This window comes from Geotrypetes seraphini, chromosome 5 (genome assembly GCF_902459505.1).
Source record: "Geotrypetes seraphini chromosome 5, aGeoSer1.1, whole genome shotgun sequence".
Taxonomy (NCBI): Eukaryota; Metazoa; Chordata; class Amphibia; order Gymnophiona; family Dermophiidae; genus Geotrypetes; species Geotrypetes seraphini.
This window is the reverse complement of record NC_047088.1, coordinates 14,753,614-14,777,258: the sequence shown is the minus strand read 5'-3', so window position 1 is coordinate 14,777,258 and position 23,645 is coordinate 14,753,614. Positions and strand designations below refer to the sequence as shown.

The 23,645-nt window shown below is 45.2% G+C and overlaps 1 protein-coding gene across 2 annotated transcripts in view; it reads right to left on the bottom strand.

Annotated features, from left to right (window-relative positions):
- SLC16A2 (solute carrier family 16 member 2) overlaps positions 1 to 23,645 on the bottom strand; it is a 149,349-nt gene that overhangs the window by 35,595 nt on the left and 90,109 nt on the right. For both annotated transcript variants that reach the window (XR_004539470.1, XM_033944702.1), the window contains exons 2-3: positions 6,282 to 6,426; positions 982 to 1,438 (exon numbers count right to left, since the gene is read on the bottom strand). Coding sequence is in view for 1 of the 2 variants with exons in the window: in XM_033944702.1 (XP_033800593.1) it covers positions 982 to 1,438; positions 6,282 to 6,426 (602 nt within the window). In the remaining variant the exon portion in view is untranslated. The remainder of the gene's footprint in view (positions 1 to 981; positions 1,439 to 6,281; positions 6,427 to 23,645) is intronic.

The following is a 23,645-nucleotide window of genomic DNA, read 5'->3' as shown; positions in this document are numbered from 1 at the left end:
GCGTATGTAAATGTTAGCACCTCCCTTATAGACCAACCCCCTCAGCATCAAAGGACAACCATCATCCTAGTTTCACTTGATGTATCTGACCCACTTGAGGTATAGTGGATTGTGGTGAATTCTGGGGAGCATTGTGTGTACTGTACATCCCCATTATGTGGAAAATACCAGATGTTCTTACATTTATTAGGGACCCTCTTGGTAAAAGAATGATGTGCATTTGAATTATTTCAATTGTTCCGAGTCATTAATCTGTGCTCATGAAACGGGACCACCAGAGTGTACGGATCTTATAGTAATTTTGGAACAGTCCAATGGGAGGAAGCTGGTGTGTCGGCACTAGTTCAGCATGGAACATTCCAGCTAGGCTGGGCTTCCTACAAAAGCCTGAGAATAAGGCACTTGCGGAATAAAATAGGGTTGTTTTGGGGGCTCCTTCCCTTTAGAGGACTCTTATGCTTGCAGACTCAGAAACTGACTTACAGATTAGAAGAGTATCAACTCCCAGCTCCTGGCATAGTACCCGCAGGTGATTACTGTGTCTGCCCATCCCTTGCAGTAGCCACGCTGTAGGATAATGCTGACAACTATTAAACAGATTTGTTTCTTCCAGTTTCATCTGGTGCTCATGCCAGAGAAACCAAAAAGCTTTATTGATTTCTTTGGAAAGGAATTAAAGGCAGGGAAGATTTTCCAGTCCACTCATAGTGTTGGGGACAAAATTCAAAATGGCGGAGCCTTACTGAAATGTGCCTGTGCCTCATGTGAGAGATCAAATCCAAGTGGTGTCTTCATAGCTTCTTTCTACTTGTCTCCTTGCTCCGGAACAACATTCAACGTTAGCTCTAGTCTAAAGCAACATCTGTTGTCTTCAACAGCATCCGAGTTGTGCAACTGCTTTGTTTTCGTATGTTTTGGATGCCAGACAAGCAATAGTTACAGTAAGAACCCCCCCCCCCACACACACACACACACACTTACCAGGTACGAGTAAGGGACAAAATATCCTAGAATAGTAATCGCGATTCCGGATGCCCATACTAGATACGTCTTCCTCTTGAAAACCTGCAAGCTTAAGTACTTTCTAATCAGGGCCATGCATTTCTGTTTCTTGCTTCCGAAGGCAATCTTCTCCGTCCCCCCGTTGTGACCATGAGATGGCAAGATAGGCTTGAAAGTCAGCGATAAGAAGATCTGGATGAACATGAACACACTGAGGACCTGGAACGTATGAGCGAGTCCAATGATCTTGCCCAGCTTCTTCATGATGAAAGGAAAGCCAATGGAGAAGAGGCTGCTGGCACCAGTCACGATGCCGTTGACCAAACCCAGGCGCCGTTTAAAATAGTGACCGAGGATGACGAGAGAAGGTTGGAAGGCGAACGAACAGCCACATCCAAAGAGGATCCCATAAGTAAAATACCGAACTTCAAGGGACCTGTGAGCACACAAAAAAGATTATGTTTTAAGCAAATTTGTACCAGAGATGGGAAAATAGCACACTTCCATTCATATCTTTCTTAAAAAGTATGAAGAAGGGACCAGGGGATTTTCCTAGATTGCAAGTGAAGATGGGAACTTGGTTCTGCTTATTTAAAATCTTATATGTTGCCTAAGCCAGTGATTTCCAAACCTGTCCTGGGGGAACCCCAGCCACCAGCTACTCAGGTTTTCAGGGAATCCACCATAGGTGTTGGAACGGGGGAGGCCACAGGGGCCATGGACTCCCCCAAAATTAGCTCTACTCCCACCTCCTCCCCGCCGCTGTAATTTAAAATCTTCGGGCAGCTGCCTCGCAGCATTGCCGCAGAATGAAGACTTCCGGGGCAGGCCTGCTCGTTGACGCTGCGCGGCGGCTGCTGGAAGATTTAAAATGAGTCGGGAGCTGGAGAGAGAGGTCATGTGACAGGATCCTGCTGGGGCTAGGGCAGAGCCTTTGGGTGCCCCTCCCCCCCCAAATGCAAAAATGTTCCGCTGCCTATGGTATCCACAATGAATATTCATCTGATCTATTTGCGTGCTATGTAAAGCTGTCTCACTGACATTCACTGTGGAAATGCTGAAAACGTGACTGGCTGGGGTCCCCTCAGAACAGGTTTGGGAACCCCCTGGCCTAAGCAATAAACTGTACAGCAACTAAGAGGTACGAAATCATTAATAAAAGTGACTATTGCCTGGGCAAGATTAATCCTTTCATGGGCTCTTGGCAAACAAGCACAATGCCCCCCCCTCTCTAAATAATAAATACATTTAACAACTTTACCAAATGGGGTTCCAAATGGTTCCGACTGTTGAGGAAAACCAAGAGAGGAGAAAGCAGCTGGTAAGAAGCATTGCCTACTGACTCCCGTTGAAGGACTGTGTAGCACCCCCTCCTCCAGGCACATCACCCCCACCCCAAGCAGTACTGGGTGCAGTGAGCAGTTGCGGAGCCGTAGTGTACAGGCGCGCGACTGTCAGCTCTGCCAATCTCCTGCCCCAGAACAGGACGTCAGAAGGGGCAGGGGACTGGGAGAGCCGACAGACGCTTGCCTACACGCTGCGGCTCTGCAACTGCTCAGTGCACCTCCTTGCTGACTGCCCCCAAGGTGGACCGCACCCACCACCTTGACCTTGGTAAGCCATTGCTACGCCCCCCCAGAATGACCCCAAAATAGGTTTTGAGTTCAGCAGTAAGTGACTATGTGCTGTTGAAAATGACCAGGTTAAATTATGCTGAATATTGACCTTGTAAATATTAGATACAATGATACAGGTTCTGCTGTGTAGAATAGGCTTGACTGGGTGTTCACGGAGGTGCCCGGTTGCAGAATTAACCTCTGTCCAGGGATCATCTGTGAGATTCAACCCCTGGCTTCCCTGGATCTCAGCCCAAGGCTTTAAACCACCAGTCCGCTCCTCTATGCCACTGTGGTTTTAGGTAGCAAGTAATATCTTAAATAGTTTTATTCTGATTAAGCTTTCCCTCTGTATTATTTCACAAACCAGTGGTTTATTGATTCAAACACCAGCTATTCTAGGACTCTTTGCATAGCTGACATCTGCCGCATCGTAGCAAGGTACCATGCTCTCAGTTCTGCTCATACAATATTAACAGGTGCTCGGTAGGGGGAAACGCCACCTCTATTTCGTTCAGCTACGGAGAAGCTCTAGGGCGGTGCGGGAGCTCGCTCAGGACAGGAAGCTACTAGAAGAAATGCAGCAAAGGGGACCTTTATCTTTTGAGAGGGCCGGGGAGATTGCCACTGGTGGACCACAAAATTGAATTCAGGCTTTGGTGAGGGATCAACAAACAGAATGTTAAAAACAGGTCATTCTAATTCAAACGTGTGGAATTAATACATAGGAAACTCAGCGGTGCCGACAGCACTACATCTTTTAGGCCACAGCATGTGGCTACGCCAGTGAAATCCACTGGGCTATCTGGCTCCAGATGGCGAATTTTTTAAATTTAATTTTGGAAAGGTTATTTTCTTACAATCAGGGTATCAAGCCATTGAGCCAGCCAGCCCAGACCCACAACACAAGCTCGGGGATATTACCCGTCTGCTTGAAGCAGGCACAGATGCAGTGACGGAAACGGTTTCAAACACGTATGCTGTTCATTTGAAATCGATTCGAATGCAGAAAGGTTCACTGAGCTGTGCCAAGTCCTCACATATAACATTTTTTCTTTTCTGTTGTTTTTTTTTTATGCGGGACATTTACAGAGGCATAAAAACACATGCCTATGTGTGATTCACAGCAGCTGCACATAACTCAGGCACTAAGAAAGCCACAAGTGAGGGTTTTAGCTTCACCGAGCCTAAGAACTGTGGGCTAGATTCACTAAGCAAACCGATCTTCTACCGCTCGGTTTGCGCTCACTTTAAGACTCCGTCTCGATTCACTAACCTTCCATCCGCACACCATCCGATCTGTGCATGCAAATGAGTAAAAAGGCATGTAAATTTCTTAATGCGTCGATTCATGAAACCATTTCGTCCAAACCGACTGGCCTTTCCTGTCCAAAAATTTACGACTGCCAGGACCAGTTGCTTTACATCCTCGACGACTATTTCTGCCTAGCAACCGACGTGTGCATGTTAAGAACCCCATTAAAAATATATATCTTCCCCTGCAAAAATCCAAAATATATGTAAACTTTTAAATATTTGTAAACTTTTATGTACATAAGCGTTAGAAATATTTTTTAAATTTTTTGGGAATGCACTTAGCGAGCGCGGGAGTGAATCTCGGATTTGTAATGCGCATGGCGAGAAAATCACGGATTAACCCCCGTGCTCTCTTTGCACATTGTAGATTTCAAATATCAATGCCAAATAACAAACAAACAAAAATCCTAAATCGAATATAACTTTTAAGGGCGGTAGGCGCATTCAGAGCCCGCTAATGACATCCACGATTAAACCACGCCCCATTTCTACGCAGTGAAGTCCGAAAGAGCTACCGCATGCGCTATGAGCTTCAAAACCAACAAGGATACAGTGCGCACATGCGTCAATCGATGTTTCAGCGCTAATAGCGGCGTGTTTACGAATGGATCATTTGCATGGACAAGCTTTACTGAATCGATCGGCTACAATGACTCTGAAACGGATAGGACACGAAGCGGATATATTTCGGGACTTTAGTGAATTCTGCCCAAAGTGCGTTTTTGCATCAATGCGTAGGCGCATCTCATCCTGTTTGCCAGGCTTTATTGTTGGCAGGAACAGATAAAAGGCAGATTAGGAAGGAGATCATGAGGGGCATAGAGAGGGTGGATAGGGACAGATTCTTCAGACTGAAGGGGACAATAGGTACGAGGGGGCATTCGGAGAAACTGAAGGGAGATAGGTTCAAAACGAATGCAAGGAAGTTTTTTTTCACCCAAAGGGTCGTGGACACTTGGAATGCGCTACCGGAGGACGTGATTGGGCAGAGTACGGTACAAGGATTCAAACAGAGACTGGACGGATTCCTGAGGGATAAAGGGATCGTGGGATACTGAGAAAGCTAACCAGAAAATAAGTATAGAAACCCGACCAGGTCGTGCATGTGCAAGACCGGAGGGCTAGGACTTTGATGGTAAGATAGGACGCAATAGGAAACCAAGGTGGCATGGGGGCCCCTTCTGGTGATTTGGACAGGTCGTGACCTGTTTGGGCCGCCGCGGGAGCGGACTGCTGGGCAGGATGGACCTATGGTCTGACCCGGCGGAGGCACTGCTTATGTTCTTATGTTCTTTGCATATATATTTGTCCTTATCCCTCACTTCCAGCCCTCACTTTTTTTTAACAGCTATCCGCTTCCTCTGCTTACAATCTAATCTTCAAATTCTCACCTCTCTCTAATATTCCTCCCCCAACCTCTTCTCATCCGTCACCTGCTTTCTATACCGATGGTTTCTCCAGCTCCATCCGCCTCTGCCTCTCTCATCTCCTTCAAAGATCTGTCTTTCACTCTCCTCATGGTCTTCCACCTTTCTCTCATTTCTCCAGCATCCTTTGCCCCTGTTTTCTGCTCATTTACGGCCACATACTGTATTTCCTTCACTCGTCCCCTGTATCTACTGATACTAGGGGGAAAACCCCCCAAATAGGGGTGGGGGGGTCTTGGACTATCAGAGTCCAGGTCTACTGCAACGTGGCTCATGCTTTGTTTATGCATCTGGGGAGAGGGGAGATGGGGGGTTGCGGGATTGGGATTGTTGTTCTATATCTGGGTTTCTCTTGTGGTCGGTCCATAGTTGATTGTATTTTGTTGGCTGTGTTTTCTTATTGCAAATAAAAATTGTTTACACCTAAAAACTTCCCAATATCACTAGCAAGGGTGAATCTTTGGAATAGCCTGATTGGACAATTGAGGTCAATGGATAACATTCAGCATTTTAAGAAACTTCTGAAAACAGCCCTATTTGTGAAAGTTTTTTAAAAAAAAGAGATATGAAATACTGTCTAATAATGAATAGTTATTGAAAGATGTTTGATTTTATATTATGTTTACGATTGGTTTTACGTTGATTTTTTGTAAAGATTTTATGTATGCATTATTTTAATCCGCTTAGGTTTTAAGCGGGATATAAGGCTTAAATAAATAAAATAAATAAATCTAATAATTATTTTGTTTCTAAATGTTAAAAGGCAAGCAGTTGCCCAAGAGGAAGCCCCTTGCCAGTTCCCTTCATAGAACATAGCAGAACATCAAGTCATGCAACTGAGAAATCGACGACAACGAAGACCAAAGACCAGCATGGCAAGAGAGAAATCCCATAAGCCCTCTACAATTTGGCAGCTTACTTTGTAAAGGAACTGAAGAGAAGCCCAAGAAAAGCCAATGTCGCTCCTGCTGAGGAGGTCACTCTGCAGCCAATCCAGTCCGTGAAGATGCTGGCGACAGGAGAGAAGAGGAAGATCATTCCCATGGACAAAGCTCCAACCCAGGCTAGACAAAGAGGGAAAAGAGAAAAATTAGTGACCACCAGGGCCAAAACTGCAAAAAAATGTTACCCCATGCTTGGCCTTGCTACTTTCCCTGAAGACTTTTGCTAATGCTGTATTATCCATGTGAGAGAGGTGTCAGGGGTTGTAGGCAACCATGCGCTCGTGTCATACCTGTCCAACCAACAGGCATATCATGAAGTATTGCAGAAAATAGCCTTTTTTCTCCCAACCAGTAAATTCCTTTTCACCTGCATTGCATGGTCTGTGCTATTTACAAAGGAGAGAATTGGGGTTCTGGGATTCTTCAAAGACTAATTTATTTCCCACAACCATTTCAATAGTTGGCCTACTTCAGGGGTGTCCAATGTCGGTCCTCGAGGGCCGCAGTCCAGTCGGATTTTCTGGATTTCCCCAATGAATATACATGAGGTCTATTTGCATGCACTGCTTTCATTGTATGCTAATAGATCTCATGCATATTCATTGGGGAAATCCTGAAAACCCGACTGGATTGCGGCCCTCGAGGACCGACATTGGACACCCCTGGCCTACTTCTTCAGTCAAGAGATAAGAGCAGCTGCTTCTTTCATTCCCAGCTCAGACCATCTGGATCACTCAAGAAATGAGAGAGCAGCAGGTGTAAGAACGTACAATGTGCCTTCTTGAGATCAGATATACAGATTCAGTGGTATGACTTATGTCGCTCAGTAGGTTCTCAACTCTGGAATGCCATTTCTACCTGCATTCTACTAATTGAGGCTTCCAGGCAAATTCCTGTCATATCATTTTGTACATGAAATTCAAATTGTAGAATTTAGTATGAATGATTATGTTTTCAAAGACAGGTTGGTTCCAAATCCTGTTGATATTTAGAGATCCCCAAAGACTCCCAGAGTTCCCTCACCCACTGGAGAGTCACCATTTCTATCATCTTCACCCCTTAACACAGTGTCTCGCAAACGTTTTTTAGTTCTGTCACACTAAACAGAGCAAATGTTTTTCACGGCACATTATAACTGAAATTATAAAATTGCAAAACCAACTCAAATTTAAATTTGAGAGTTTTTATTTCAAATTCTTTAAGCTATGTATGGGTAATTGCAACAATGGTGAAACTAAAGCAGATAGAATTACTAATTAATGCGATGGATGAGCTTGTTTTTGAGTGTAAATTAACTCAACATGTGGCTCGATAGTCAACAAGCAAACATGCATTTCATCATCCACCATCTGCAGTCGTTCCATTTTTTTTAATTTATTTAAATTCTGTCAGAGCTGAGAATCCAAGTTTGCAAAGATAAGAAGATCCAAATGGTAACAAAGCCTTAATTGCTTTGTTACTCAAGTTAGGATAACTACTGCATAAAAAATAAAACTAAAATTGCTTGCCATTACTTTTCAAAGACCAATCATGTCAAAGAATGATGCTTGTCTGGGCGGTAGCATCCTTACGCACACAGACACTCTATAACAGGGGTGCCCAACACGTCGATCGCGATCGACTAGTAGCTCAGGAAGGCAACGTGAGTCGATCGCAGACTCGTGTTGCCGTCCTGATCTACGGGCCGATCAGCCTTCCTCTCCAGTGTTCTCCCTAGGGCCTTTTAGCTGGGTGGTCCGCCCAGCTGTCATCTGCCGCTGCTGAACATTAAAAAACCCCCCAAAAAACCGGCTTGGAGATTTCAGCCCGTAGTGAACTTATGCTCCGGGCTCTAAAGTGTGCGTGCCGGCTTCTCTTTTCTTCCCTCCGAAACCGGAAGTTATGTCTGAGGGGGAGGGGAGAAGGGAAGCCGGCACGCACATGTTGAGAGCCCTGAAGCAAGCATTCGCTACGGGCTAAGGCGGGAGACAAGTAAATGAAGCATTTCCTCTTCTTGCTGCCGGGTCCTGCCTACTTTCAGTTTCCGCGAAGGCAGGACCCGGCAGCATTTCCCCAATAGATTGATCACGATCTTGGGCTGATCAGCCTTCCTCTTCCCGACGGCAGAATTGACGTCGGGGAGAGGAATGCTGGTTGGCCGAAGCAGGGAGAGCTTGGGGCCTGTTATTGGTAGCGTTTGGGTCCTGGTCCCCGATGGCAGTGGCTTGGGGGAGGGCAGGGAGAAAGAAAGAAAAAGGGCAGGCAGGGAGACAGAAGGAAAGAAGAGAAACAGAAAAAAAAGAAAGGGAGGCAGAGAGAAAGAAAGGGCAGGGAAGAGGAAGGAAAAGTTGGGGGAAGGAATGAGGTCTGGAGGAGAGGAAGCATACAGGCTGAAAGAAGGGAAGAAAGATTTGATGTACAGTCAGAAGAAGAAAGTGCAACCAGAGACTCATGAAATCACCAGACAAGGTAGGAAAAATGATTTTATTTTAAATTTAGTGATCAAAATGTGTCTGAATTTATATCTGCTGTCTATATTTTACACTAAGGTCCCCCCCTTTTACTAAACCGCAATAGAGGTTTTTAGCGCAGGGAGCCTATGAGTGTCGAGAGCAGCGCTGGGCATTCAGCGCAGCTCCCTGCGCTAAAAACTGCTATCGTGGTTTAGTAAAAAGGGAGGGGGGTATATTTGTCTATTTTTGTATGGTTGTTACTGAGGTGATAGTGCATAGAGTCATCTGCTTTGACCTCTTTGAAAAACCCTGGAATAGGAATGATAATTAACATTTTCTATGCGTACAGTGTGCTTTGTGTTTTTTTTTTTAATTTTATTGTTGGTAGATCATTTTGACTTGGTCATTTAAAAAGTAGCTCGCAAGCCCAAAAAGTGTGGGCACCCCTGCTCTATAACATTGACAGAAGTACATGTCATCTATTCTAGGGTATACTTATGAAGTAAAATTCTGGAATCTCTTCTGGCACACCCGGAATCTCTTTGGGGCACACAGTTTGAGAGACACTGCCTTAACAAGTGCAACATCTGCTGAACAATCGGAGGGGCAGTCTTTGTCCAGGCTAAAAGAGGTCCCCTCTGAAGCTGTGTTCAGAAATAAAAAATACCTTGGATTTGTAGAAAAAAAAAAGGGATATCATATAGACCCGTTATTCCTTCGCTGGGTCTCAGCCACTAGCAGGCTTGCAAAATAACACAAAATGCAAAAACATGGGTCTGTAAGCCACAGAGCACACCTATGTACAAAGTCATTTGGTCCTTAAGTTTCCAGTGCATTTCATCTGCCGTACAATAATACATCTGTAGAAATTGCAGTAAATAGCCAAGATGGAACAGCTCCAGCACCTCCACATGTGAAGCAAACTGCTCCTAGGCAGTCCTAAAACACACACTAACACACACACACCCTACCTCTTGGACATCCTTTCCCAGGCGTCTTTTTCATTAGTTCTCAGAACAGAACATAAAACTCTGATCATTGTAATTTAAAAGGAGTTGGCGTGAAAGTGGAGTGGACGCTCCTAATTCTTCTCATGTGAAAGGGGGGGGGGTAACTGTTCGTCAAAGGCCATTATGCACCGACAAAGCCATTTCTCGGGCTCTTTTGAAGATGCTGCTTGGTACTTGGCGTTCAGGCAATTGCTCAAGCGTATTGCATAACAGTAATCAAATCACAATCCCCAAATCCCAAAACGAGAGCAGCCAGTAGCTGGCAACACAAAGCAAAGCTGGTATGGTGCTTTCTGGTGGAAATGCGCACAGGTCTGGACTTGACCCGAACCTGTAACAGCTTCTTACCTAACTGCAACTTTCATTTGGATAGGAGGCCATGACTTGAATGGTGGGGGGTGGCGGGGGAGGGGGGGTTGAGATGTGGACTAACTAGTAAGGTTGAAATCTAAATTCCGATCCTGGATTACTGTAGAGAAGTCTAATGAATCACTGCTTCCACAGTGTTGGTTTTTGTTTTTTTTAAATAGACTGTTTTGGCCGAAGTCCTTTTGGCTGTCTTCCTTCCCCGGCTCACAGCAAGATGTTCAGCTGCTGCAGCTATGGAAACAGTGCCCAGGGAGTCAGTAAGTGAAATAATAACGTGACTCAGCATTGTACCCTGTATAAGCCTGGGGGGATTAAACCCATCAAGCCTTACCCACATCTTGGCGCAGCCGAACTCTTGCTCCGTCAAATGCAAATGAGCGATCTGAAGAAACATCCCTGTCTGCTCTAATAGGATTCAAAGGTGCTTAAAGTGTTATGCTCCCACTGAACTCAAAGGATGTGTTTGCATGCGCTGCTATCAGCAGTAAACCCAAGGCAGCAAGAGAGCCAGCAATGGCCTATCCAGTGCCTAGCAGATAGCAGAATTGGTATGCAAGAGACACGTCTGTTGTCCTTAAATTAAGCCCCTGTCCCCTGGGCCACAGTCTTTGAAAGAGGAGTCCCAGTGATCATGTAACAATGACACCTATGGGTGGACTCAAGGTTGCATGTATGCCAAGTGCAACTCCTGAAGTAAGGCTCAATGGTGACATCTACTGGTGGGCTCGAAATTGCATTTCTGCTAAGTGCAACCCCTGAAGTAGGAGTCCCAATGATTATATAGTACATCAGTGACACCTATTGGCAGAAGTGCAACCTTGAGACCACCAATAGATGTCACTGTGAGAGAGAATGTACAAACCACCCACCATTTTCCTGTTCGTACTGGATCTGCCCTATGGGAACTGGAACAAAACAAGAGATAGATAAGTACCTGGAAATCAGGCCCTGAAGGATCTTTACACCTCTGGCTGAGTACTTTTTTAAAAAAATTGCATTTCTGGGTTAATTTAACGGGCAGCGACATTTCAGTGATATAACCACAGACATCTTGCATAAATAGCAATATTAGACTGTCCCACTATAGTAACTATTTTAAAAAGGGAGGTGGTCTGGGGGTTTGTAGCAATGTTGTTGAGCGCTGTACCAAAGGTTGCGTGAGCAGTGAGATTGAAGAGAGCGCAAATAAGGAGAGACACAAAATTATTCCCAGGCCACTGACTCCTCTAATTGGTTGTGAAGTGGGGGGGGGGGAGGGGGGGGAGAAGGAGCATCAGGAGGTGAGTTGCATAGAGTGTGCTGCTATATGAGGGATCTAGATTGACAGATTACAATTCAATGGGTTTAGTTTAACTTAGATTTTAATAAAATCACCTTTAGACGTTGGGTAAAGGCAAAACAAGGCAGTTAAGAGCAAAAACATTCCTAAAAGAAAGAAAAGTTACAGTCTTCTAAGTAAAGATAATAGAACGTGTCTAAAGTGGAACACTCAAGATCCCGGAGCCAGTGCCGTAGTAAGGGGAGTGTGAAAAATTTCATGTTAAGAAATGCAAAGACCCGAGGGAACAGTACAGATTAGGGAGTGAAGAGCTTATGTGCATGAGAAGAGCGGGACTTGGGTGGGATTGTATGTGATGATCTTAAGGTGGCCAAACAGCTTGAAAAGGTGACGGCGAAAGCTAGAAGGATGTTAGGTTGCATAGGGAGAGGTATTGCCAGTAGGAAAAAGGAGGTATTGATGCCCCTGTATAATACTTTGGCGAGACCTCATTTAGAATATTGTGTACAATTCTGGAGGCTGCACCTTCAAAAAGATGTAAAAAGGATGGAGTCGGTCCAGAGGAAGGCTACTAAAATGGTGTGTGGTCTTCATGATAAGGCGTATGGGGTCAGACTTAAAGATCTCAATCTGTTTACTTTGGAGGAAAGGCAGGAGAGGGGAGATATGATAGATATGTTTAAATACCTACGTAATGTACATGTGCATGAGTAGAGTCTCTTTCATTTGAAAGGAAGCTCTGGAATGAGAGGGCATAGGATGAAGTTCACAGGTGATAGGCTCCGGAGTAATCTAAAGAAATACTTTTTTTTACAGAAAGGGTGGTAGATGCGTGGAACAGTCTCCCAGAAGAGGTGGTGGAGACAGAGACTGTGTCTGAATTCAAAAGGGCCTGGGATAGGCACGTGGGATCTCTCAGAGAGAGAAAGAGATAATGGTTACTGCAGATGGGCAGCTCTATGACCTCACAATGCAGGTGCACAGAGCCTTAGCCTATAGGAAGAGGAGATGCAAATGTTAAGAGCCTTAGCCAATAGGGAGAGGAGGAGATAATGGTTACTGTGGATAGGCAGACTAGATGGGCCATTTGGCCTTTATCTGCCAGCCTGATTCTCTGAATCAATTCCGGGTCACTGGGCCACAAAGTGACATCAGAGGGAAATTCAACACTGGCACGAGGAGCATGCTGCAGAAGTCACTCGCACTGGCGAAGATTAAGAGGTATGGGGGAGGGAGAACACAAGTGTGGAGTGGGGGGAGGGCACAGAAGGAGTGGGGGCGCTGCGCAGAGAGGAGGGTGCGGTGGATGCGGGGGCGGGGAGGGGGGGAGCTCCCACCCTTACCACACCACAATTTCAGCTCTCCTGAAAAGCCACAGAGGAAGAATGTTGACGAAAGATCAGCTACTATCACAGGTTTGCCCTGGGGATTGCAAAGGTGATCTGAGCATCTGTGCCCTGTTTTGGGGAAGTCCCCTTGCATGCCCCTGCTTCAAAAACAGTGGCAGAGTGAGAGAGTGTGGGGCAGTGGTCAAACCCATGCTGCCCCTTGTGACCCTGGGCAAGTCAATTAATCCCCCATTGACCCAGGTACATTAGACAGATTGTGAGCCCACCAGGACAGATGGGAAAGAATGCTTGAGAACCTGAATAAATTAATGTAAACCATTCTGATCTCACCTGGGAAAATTGAATAAATAAATAAGTTCTGGCTGACACATGTTAAGATGTGGATCAAGAGCATTTTCATTTATGACTATGTTAAGACATAGTAAAACAGTAATACCGTCTTAACACAAGCACTTGGGAGACAATTTTCAAAGTTATGTATGTGCTGGTTTCTACATAGAGTGGTATACTGGGGGTCTCCCAGTAGAATAGCTAGGATCAAATGTGTCTGGGTGGAAAAATTAAAATAAATTCCCTCCAATCTCTTCTCCTCCACCGTAGTGGAGATTGGGTTGGATGTGGGGAGGAGTCCCATGTGTGTGTATGGAAGGGAGGGGGTTGCTGCAGGCAAGGATTATGAAAGTTATTTTTTTTTTTTTTTGGGGGGGGGGAAGACTGAAGGTTTACCTAGGGCAGGGGTGGGCAACTCTGGTCCTTGAGGGTCGGAATCCAGCCAGGTTTTCAGGATTTCCCCACTGAATATGCATTGAAAACAGTGCATGCAAACAGATCTCATGCATATTCATTGGGGAAATCCTGAAAACCCGACTGGATTCCAGCCCTCGAGGACCGGAGTTGCCCACCCCTGACCTAGGGTGTCCGCCATCCTTGCCTTTCCTTACATTTCCAAATTATTGCACTTATCAGAATGAAAGCCCTGATGAGAGCATAACAAAACTTTTGCTCATTGGCAGAAGTTCACCGATTGCTCCTAGCGGCTCACTTTACTCTCTCAATATGCAATAGCACAAGTTTGATTAAATTTGGGGTTCAACTGGGTTGACAATAGATCTCTTGATCAAAACTAGTGGTCTCAAACTTGTGGCCCGCCAGGTATTATTTTGCGGCCCATGGTCTGTACTAGTGCTGCCCGCTCTTTGCAGCGTCCTCCGGCTTCCCCCATGGCCTCCCATTCAGATAATTACTGCAGCCTGCAGAGAGGATCACCGATGCTGTAGCGTTCCTTGCAGGCTACCATCGTCCTCAGCAGCACGTTCCCTCTGCCACGATCCTGCCCCTAACGTCAGAGGAGGGGCAGGACCATGGCAGAGGAAATGTGCTGTGTAGGCCGATGGCAACTTGCAAGGAAAGCTACAGCATTGGTGATCCTCTCTGCAGGCTGCGGTAATTAGCTGAAACTAAGACCTGGAGTCCAGGGGGGAAGCTGGAGGATGCTGCAACGAAGAGGGGAACATGCAGGCCTTTGGGGGGGGGAGATTTATAAACTATAAGAGTTTTACCTCATGCCAAATTGTCATTTCTTTAGTAAAACATTCACTATTTTTTTCTGCGGCCCTCTAAGTACCTACAAATCCAAAATGTGGCCCTGCAAAGAGTTGGAGTTTGAGACCACTGATCAAAACAATATTGTTATCCAACCAAACATCGAATTTCCAGCCCCTGAAAATGGGTCTCAGTGTATTCCGGGCTGAAATGGAACAGTTCTTAGAGGCCAAGCTCTCTTTTGAAGTGAAGTCTTTGCAAATCAGGGTTTCCGGCAGCTAACTGCACAGGACTCTAATTGCAGTACCACACACACACAAACATACGTGTGCACACATGCCCCTTATAATACCTGTCAACATCTACAGATTGTCTTGTGCCATTAACTACAATAGTCAGCTAACGGTGAACTGGGCAAAATATAATTCCCAGGCTTCAGAAGTTTCAAACCTGCCAAAAAGAAAGAAGGTACTGGCTTTAGTCCTTTCCCGAACCATAACAGACCTTTTCAAAATTCTTACTGAAGCTTGAAATAGTCCATTCTGTACAAACTATTTCAATAACAAGTGCTTAAAGCAAGAATGAAGAAAGAGACCCTCAAAGAAGAGATGAATTACATAAGAAGGCCTTGAAGGCTTCTTTCAGTCCAAAGGATCTTCCAATTATTCCAGCACATGTCACAGGTGCTGTACAAAGGGGCCCTGGGCAATAACAAGCCTCTAACCGGATTTTATGTGCTCGCTTTCTATATAACCCACTTCAGAGGACAGCAGAAAATAGATGGGAAGGTAATTAGCTCTCCAGCTTCAGTCAGCAACGAAAGAACCTCAGAAATGTCCTCTCTTATTCAGTTTATTTTTAACTGCTCACATTTATATTTGTACGTTTACACGTTTCACAAATATTTCATATAAAACGTTATCTGCTCCTTTAAACAAACCTCCTTCATTCAAATAACTCTTACATAACAATACAATCATTGTTTTGTCTATTTCCCGTGTCGGTTTCTCTTAATTTGTTTTAAGTTCAAATGTGTTTATGGGCGGCTACTGTTTCAAAGTTTTCCTACTTACTGGAGAATTTGGCTTTAGTTCCCAGAAATGCAGCTCACCAGAGCAAGGGAAATGCCAAGTGACACACATGTCCAGCCCTGTTCTCGAGCTCACACGCCATAGTAAATGACGGCAGATGAACGGCCCATCCAGTCTGCCCAATAGTCACGCTCATTATACATTCACGTTTAAATTGTCTTTTCTTTAATATTTTAACGTAACATAAGAACATAAGCAATGCCTCTGCTGCCCAGCAGTCCACTCTCGCGGCGGCCCAACTGGTCCAGGACCTGTGCAGTGATCCTCTATCTATACCCCTTTATCCCCTTTTCTAGCAGGTAATTGTCCAATCCTTTCTTGAACCCCAGTACTGTTCTCTGCCCTATTACGCTCTCTGGAAGCGCATTGGCTAAGGCTCTTAACATTTGCATCTCCTCTTCCTATAGGCTAAGGCTCTTTGCACCTGCATTGTGATGTCATAGAGCTTTATGGTTATAGAAACCTAGAAACATGATGGCAGATAAAGGCCAAATGGTCCATCCACAGCATCCATCTCCTCCTCTCCCTATTGGCTAAGGCTCTTAACATTTGCATCTCCTCTTCCTATAGGCTAAGGCTCTTTGCACCTGCATTGTGATGTCATAGAGCTTTATGGTTATAGAAACCTAGAAACATGATGGCAGATAAAGGCCAAATGGTCCATCCACAGCATCACTATCTCCTCCTCTCCCATAAGAACATAAGCAATGCCTCTGCTGCCCAGCAGTCCACTCTCGCGGTGGCCCAACTGGTCCAGGACCTGTGCAGTAATCCTCTATCTATACCCCTCTATCCCCTTTTCCAGTAGGTAATTGTCCAACATAACATCACATTTGGATACCGCATTGCCCTTCAGATCTACGCGGTTTAACAAAAGTAAAATACTGCTACAACACGGAATGAAATACATTTTCAATCTTTCAAAAATCTCCTAAATAAATAACCCCCTCCTGTACAAAGCCGCTCTAGGTATTCTATGAGCACTGGAGCTGTTACGTGGCAGCCAGCGCTAAAAACACCAGCACGGCTTTGTAAAGGAGGGGGTAAGTCTTTAATAGTGTCCTAAAATTTTGATATGATGTAGATGTAAATAATGGTGTCAGGTCAAAAGCGCGCCGGGACAAAGGCGCGAGCAGACAACTGAGCGCAGCGCGGAGGCGCGCACCGAAGAAAAAGACTGTTTTTAGGGGCTACGACGGGGGGTGTGGGGGGTATCCCCCTCACTTTACTTTATACAGATCGTGCCACGTTGTGGGGGCATTGTGGGGAGTTTGGGGGGTTGTAACCCCCCACATTTTACTGAAAACTTAACTTTTTCCCTGTTTTTAGGGAAAAAGTTACGTTTTCACTACACCCCCCAAACCCCCCACAACGCCGCCACGATCTATATTAAGTAAAGTGGGGGGGCTCCCCAACAAAACCCCCCATCGCATCCCCTAAAAACAGTCTTTTTCTTCGGCGCGCACCTCCATCTTGCGCTCAGTTGTCGGCGCGCGCCTTTGTCTTCCGCGTTACTGTCTATGAACTGTAAATAATAATTGATGAACATCAATATCCCAAGTACCTGCTTGAAATGATACCGTGTTCCCCCGAAAATAAGACAGTGTCATATTAATTTTGGGTCCAAAAAATGTATTAGGGCTTATTTTCAGGGGATGTCTTATTTTTTTCATGTACAACAATCATCCTTCCTCTCCTTCACCCCAATTCTTCCTCTTTCCTTTCTCCTCTCCCCTCCGTGTGCAGCATCTTTCCTCCCCTCCCTCCCATCCCCCCGTGCAGCAGAACCCCACCGACCCTCCCACCGTGAGACTGACACACCTCCGCTCCAAGGCCTCCTAAAGCAGCAGTCCAATATTTTCGGCAAATCAGGCAGCACTAGTGTCAGGGATGGAGTCAGGGAGTGTTGGGGACAATTGGGGGGGAAGGGCTTTGGGGGTTGATATTAACTAGGGCTTATTTTTGGGATAGGTCTTATTCTCGGGGAAAGAGGGTAGTAGTCGATTATGGTATCTTTTACAGCGGCAACCTTTGGGCGATGGAAAATCAAAAAGGGACGCAAAAGACCAAAGAAGTCCGCCCGGTGCTGTCTTTAGGGTCGTACTGCTGGATTTGCCCTTGAAGCCCATTTCAGCCTATCCGAACCATCCTGTCACTGGAGCTTCTATCAAAGCCCTCCCCAGATCATCCGAAACCAAATCACCATATACAGGACGCCCAGTACCTGCCTTCCTTTGTTTTATACCATTCATTTTCTAATTAGAGATCCTCTGCATCCATCCCACGCTTTTTTTGAATTCCGTCACCGATTTCATCTCCACCCCCCTCCCTTGTCTACCACCTCGTAACTTCAATTCATCCCCTCTAGTTTTACCATTTCTCTTTCTCTGGAAAAGATTTGTCTCCATATTAATACATTTCAAGTATTTAAATGTCTGTATCATAGCTCCCCTGTCCCTCCTTTCAAGTATACATGTTCAGGTCATAGAAACATAGAAATATGATAGCAGATAAAGGTCAAATGGCCCAGTCTGCCCATTCACAGCATCTGCTATCTCCTCCTTTACCTATGAGGTCTCATGCTTTCTTGAATTCAGACACAGTATTCGACTCCACCATCTCTACCGGGAGCCTATTCCATGCTATGCTGGGTGGAAGCTTCACTGAACACTCTTGCTATAGATTTTACTAAAACTTCCTCAGGTTTTGTACTGAAAACCAGAGACTCCTCATGGCCATGCACTACAGAACTAATTGCATTAGATTGGCACTTCTCTGAGAATTCCTTACAGTAAACCCTTACTTCTGTAACCTTAGTGTAGTTTGAATAACTTTCTTTAATAACTTGAAGTATAGCATAAGCACTTACAATTTGAAGATTTCAAGGCAATCCAACTTTATGGTACAGAACTTTTTTAGGAACATAAGAACTGCCGCTGCTGGGTCAGACCAGTGGTCCATCATGCCCAGCAGACCGCTCCTGCGACGGCTCTCTGGTCAAAGACCAGTGCCCTAACTGAGACTAGCCATACCAGCGCACGTTCTTGTTCAACAGGAACTTGTCTAACTTTGTCTTGAATCCCTGGAGGGTGTTTTCCCCTATGACAGACTCCGGAAGAGCGTTCCAGTTTTCTACCACTCTCTGGGTGAAGAAGAACTTTCTTATGTTGGTGCGGAATCTATCCCCTTTCAACTTTAGAGAGTGCCCTCTCGTTCTCTCTACCTTGGAGAGGGTGAACAACCTGTCTTTATGTACTAAGTCTATTCCCTTCATTATCTTGAATGTTTTGATCATGTCCCCTCTCAGTCTCCTCTTTTCTCTAATCTTACGCTGTACGGCAGCTCCTCCAACCCCTTAACCATCTTAGTCGCTCTTCTCTGGACAACCTCAGCACAACCTATCCAAAGGAAAGCTGGGAGTGTGTCCACACACTTAATGGGAAATAACACTGTGCTCCAGACTTAGAGATTGACCCTAAACTGTATTAGGCTAGTGGAAAGGAGGAGGTGAGAGGGCAATGTTAGACTCAGGATTTTATGCATCCATGTGGTCTTACAAAATGGATACTGTTCTCCCCCAGAAGCTAAAGACGGACGGGCTTATGCTTCCTAATTGCAGCCAGGCTCTCTGGGAGAAGCAAAGCTTTCTGGGGATTTAAGTCCACAGAGCACACTTTACTTATACATCTAAGAATAAACACATATACTTGATTTCTCCAAGAACTGAGAAAATGCCCACATAAAATAGCGGTAGAACACATGCATCTACCACCCATTCTGCAAAAAAGTATTTTCTTAGATTACTCCTGAGCCCATCACCTTTTAACTTCATCCTATTCCCTCTCATTCCAGAGCTTCCTTTCAAATGTACATTTATGCCATGTCTTCCAATCTCTTCATGTATGTCTTTTGGTGCAAGCCCCATACCATTTTCATCATTTTATCTGGGTCGCTTCAAGTCTTTTTACAGCCTTAGCCAGATATTGCCTCAAAAGCTGAACACAGTACCCCAGGTGGGGCCTCACCAATGACCTGTCCAGGGGCATCAACACATCCTTTCTTCTGCTGGTTATGCCTCTTTCTATACAGCCCAGCATCCTTCTGGCAACAGCCTCTACTTTGTCACACTGTTTTGTTGCCTTCAGATCCTCAGACAAAATCACCCCAAGGTCCCTCTTCCCATCCTTATATATCAGCCTCTCACCTCTCAGCACATATGGTTCCCTCAGATTTCTACTCCAAGTGCATCACTCTGCACTTCTTCGCAGTTGCCAAACTTTAGATCATTCTTCTATCTTTTGCAGATCTTTCTTCATGTTTTCCACTCCATCTGGGGTGTCCACTCTGTTACAAATCTTGGTATCATCTGCACAAAGACAAACCTTATCTTCTAACCCTTCAGCAATGTTGCTCACAAATATATTGAACAGAATCAGCCCCAGCACCGATCCTTGAGGAACTCCACTACTCACCTTTCCTTCCTCTGAGCGAATTCCATTAAACACCACCTTCTGGCTTCTGTCCATCAACCAGTTTCTAATCCAGTTCACCACTTTGGGTCCTAAATTCTGCCCGTCAAGTTTATTCGAGAGCCTTCTATGTGGAACTATGTCAAAGGTTTTGCTGAAATCTAAGTACCATATTTTTCAAACTATAAGATGCACCTGACCATATGACACATCCTAGATTTAGAGGAGGAAAACAAGAAAAAAAAAAACCATTCTGAACCAAATTGTGTGCTAATATATACGCGGCTCTGCACCCAGCCCCCCTCACTCCCTGCCAGGCTCTGCACCCAACCCCACACTCCTTGTCAGGCTCTGCACCCTGTCCCCCCTCCCTGCCAGACTCTGCACACTGTTCCCCACTACCAGGCTCTGCACCCAGCCCCCTTCCCTCACTGTCCTACCAGGCTATGCAGCCAGCCCCTCTCCCTGCCAGGCACTGCACCCTGTACCCCCTCTGGTGGTCTAGTGATAGGCCAGGACATAGGGCAGGTCTAAGTGGTAGGCAGTCCCAGCCCCCCTCCCAGTACCTCTAAACTCTGGTGGTCCAGGGGTGTATCCCTCCATCGCTGGATGGCTGGCTCCTGATTATCTCAGGGCCAGCAGCGAACAAGGCAGGAGTGAGCCCTTCGCGCTCCATCCTGGGCCTGCGCCGCTCCCTGAATGGCTGCCGTCAGTTCTCACCATAGTAAGATGTAGCCCATCATTACAATATAGGCTTTTGTTTTTCCATGTGTTGCCCCATCCTCGATGACACCAGGCTCTGAGCCATCTATTGACGTTCCTCTTCTGCTGCATTTCATCAGTGGAAGGGGGAGCTAAGATGAAAAGGAAACATGGCATGGCCTCCTCCTCTCATGAATTTCATTAGTGGCAGGAGGAGCTAAAATGGAATGGAAGCTTGGGACCTTTCCATCTACATCAAGCTGGAGGTTTGCTATTTCCCCACCCGCTTCATACAAGAGTTCTGAAAGAAGGGAAATGCTAGACTAGGGGAGGGGGGAAGATCAAGGGGGTGGAGAGAGATTCTAGACTGGGGCAGGGCAGAAGAGAAAGAAGGGAGATGCTAGACTGTGGGGGAACAGCAAGAGGGGAGATGCTAGCCAAGGAATACAACAGTAAAATCTTTCCAAATGTATACCCTGACTGCACTGTAAGAAAATCCTCACTTACTGGCCTTCGGTCTCACTCATTAGAGTAGTACATTTGGGTTGGACCACCCTTCGCATCTCCATGAGTGGTGCCGATGGCTGCAGAGCTATAGTTTCCTGTGGGACTCAGCGAGTAACATGCAGTGAGTCCAGTCCAGAGGAATCCATGGCGTAGCTTAGCAATGTGCAACGTGACTGCAAAAATCAAAAGGCCACTTGGGATGTGCTGGCGAAACAGAATGAGCGGACAAAGGGCCAAACTAAGCTTTTACTCCAATCGATGTGTAAAGATTTAATTCCGATTTCTCTACGACTCTCTCCCTGCGTGCAGCGGGATAAACCAAGTGCTGGCCCAGCCAAACCTTTCTAACATGGTCAAGCTACACTGAAATATCTTCTGCTTCCACTGGAGTTTGTTTTATAGAGAAATATATAAGGCAGACACAGCATTGTTAGTTATAACAACTGGAAAGTGCCACAGGGCATTGAGCCAATTGAGTTATCTAGTTGATCAGCATGAATTCCCCTACAGTGTCAGGGTATGAAATCCAAGGCAGCGGCGTTCTTTCATTGAAGGTCCCAAGCTTCCTTTCCATTACTGCAACGCCATCTACTTAAATCTATCAAAAAAAAGTCTTCTAAGACTCCAGCTAATCCAGAATACTGCAGCCAAACTGATCTTCTCAAAACGCAAGTCTGACCATGCCTCCCCACTCCTTGCCAAACTTCACTGGCTCCCAATAATCTCCAGAATCCATTTCAAATGTTCCTGCCTGGCTTTCAAGATCATTCACGGAATCCTGCCTCCTCTTATCCCACTGTCTTTCAACTCCTCCAGTCCCGACTCCTCCAGAACTGCCCAAAGTCATAAACTAGCCTTCCCCTCTCCACGCGGCATCCACTATGCAGGCAAACTGGGAAAATCCCTTCTCTTCAAAATCACAGGTCTTTGGAACGACCTCACCACCCCGCTGCGGAACCTGAGCTCCCTTCAGTTATTCCGCAAACAACTGAAAACCTGGCTTTTCAGCAAATTGTAGCTCTATCCTTCCCCCCTTTCTCTCCCCCCTTCTACACATAAGTTCATGTAATCCTTTTTCTTCTTCTCTACCCACTATTTTAAGTTCTTGTAAACCGTGTCGAGCTCCATACTCATGGAGATGATGCGATATATAAACTTAAGGTTTAGATTAGATTAGATTAGAAGGAGAGCAATAACGTTCCCTTTGGCACTTTTTTTTTTTCTGTAAATCTGTGTTATTTGACCTGTAGAACTGGGTAAAAAGAAACAGCGAGTGAAGAAGCCTTTCCAGAAAGGATAAAAGGGAAAATAAAATCCAGATATTTCCAGCGGCCGAAACTCAGAACATGGCTCATGTAATGAGGTAATAGAGACGTTCACATGGAGGGGATTATTGAAGGCCTTGGATTATTTTCAAAACTTTATGTCTTTAGGGCTCTTCTAGTAGAAACTAGGGCTGACAAATTAAAGCCAGCACCTCTTCCTTAACTCCCAAATTAGTTATTAACTCAGTAGCTTTAGAGAGACAGACAAGCTGTTTATCTGTGATCGAAGCTCATGAACCGTGGAGACATCTCGGTCTGTATTGAATTAGTTCAACTTGAAACCTATTGTCATCATCTTCCCTTTAAAGGTGAACTCCGATTGCCCTTCCTTAACACAACAAATATTCCTTTCAAGTCTATCGTGTGCAGCACCACACTGTACTTCCCTGTACTTTGAAAGCACAAACTCAAGTTTGGGCATCTCCTTGCTCAAGACACAGTTTCACAAAGTGAAATAACAAACCATTATTCATCTTTCTTATTCTGCTGCTCATCTGGTGACTCAGCAGGGCTTCTGATGCTTCCTTTAAATCTATGGTTTCCACAGTGGCCTACGTTCTATTTTAGGAAACCTTTTTTAAACCCTGCTAAGCTAACTGATTTCACCACATTCTCCAGCAAACAAACTCATGTGAAGAAATATTTTCTATGGTCTGTTTTAAATCTACTACTTAGTAGCTTCATCGCATGTTCCCTAGTCCTAGTATTTTGGGAAAGAGTAAACAAGCGATTCACATCTACCAGGGCAGTGCATGGATGGAACGAGGATGGATTGACCATTACCTATGGTAGATTAATGTGTTTGTCCCTTTTACAGGGGATATCTTCATGTAAACTGTTCTGAGATCCTCTGGGAGAACGGTATAGAAAAATGAATAAATAAATAAAATAATAACTCTGTGTTAAAGAACATAAGAATTCAAGAACTTACATTTCCTCTGAGAGTGGTCAGCTGAAGTCAGATATGGGATAAAAATAAATAAGCTGGTGTGGGGGGGATGGGGGACGAGGTTTTGGACCTGCTGAGTGGCCAAGAAGAGGTGCTAAAGATTTGTGAGTGCACCTGGGAGCTCTGGATAGAGTGGGTGTGGTAAATGCCCTCTGTGCTATATACAGGGCAGATGCCGGGCATACTCCCTGCATGTAGCTTAGAGGTTTTATGCTTACCATTAATTAATTTATTTAGTATTTATATACCACTTAGAGCCCAAGTGGTTTACATTCAGGTATTCAAGCATTTCCCCTTTCTAATGTACCTGGGGCA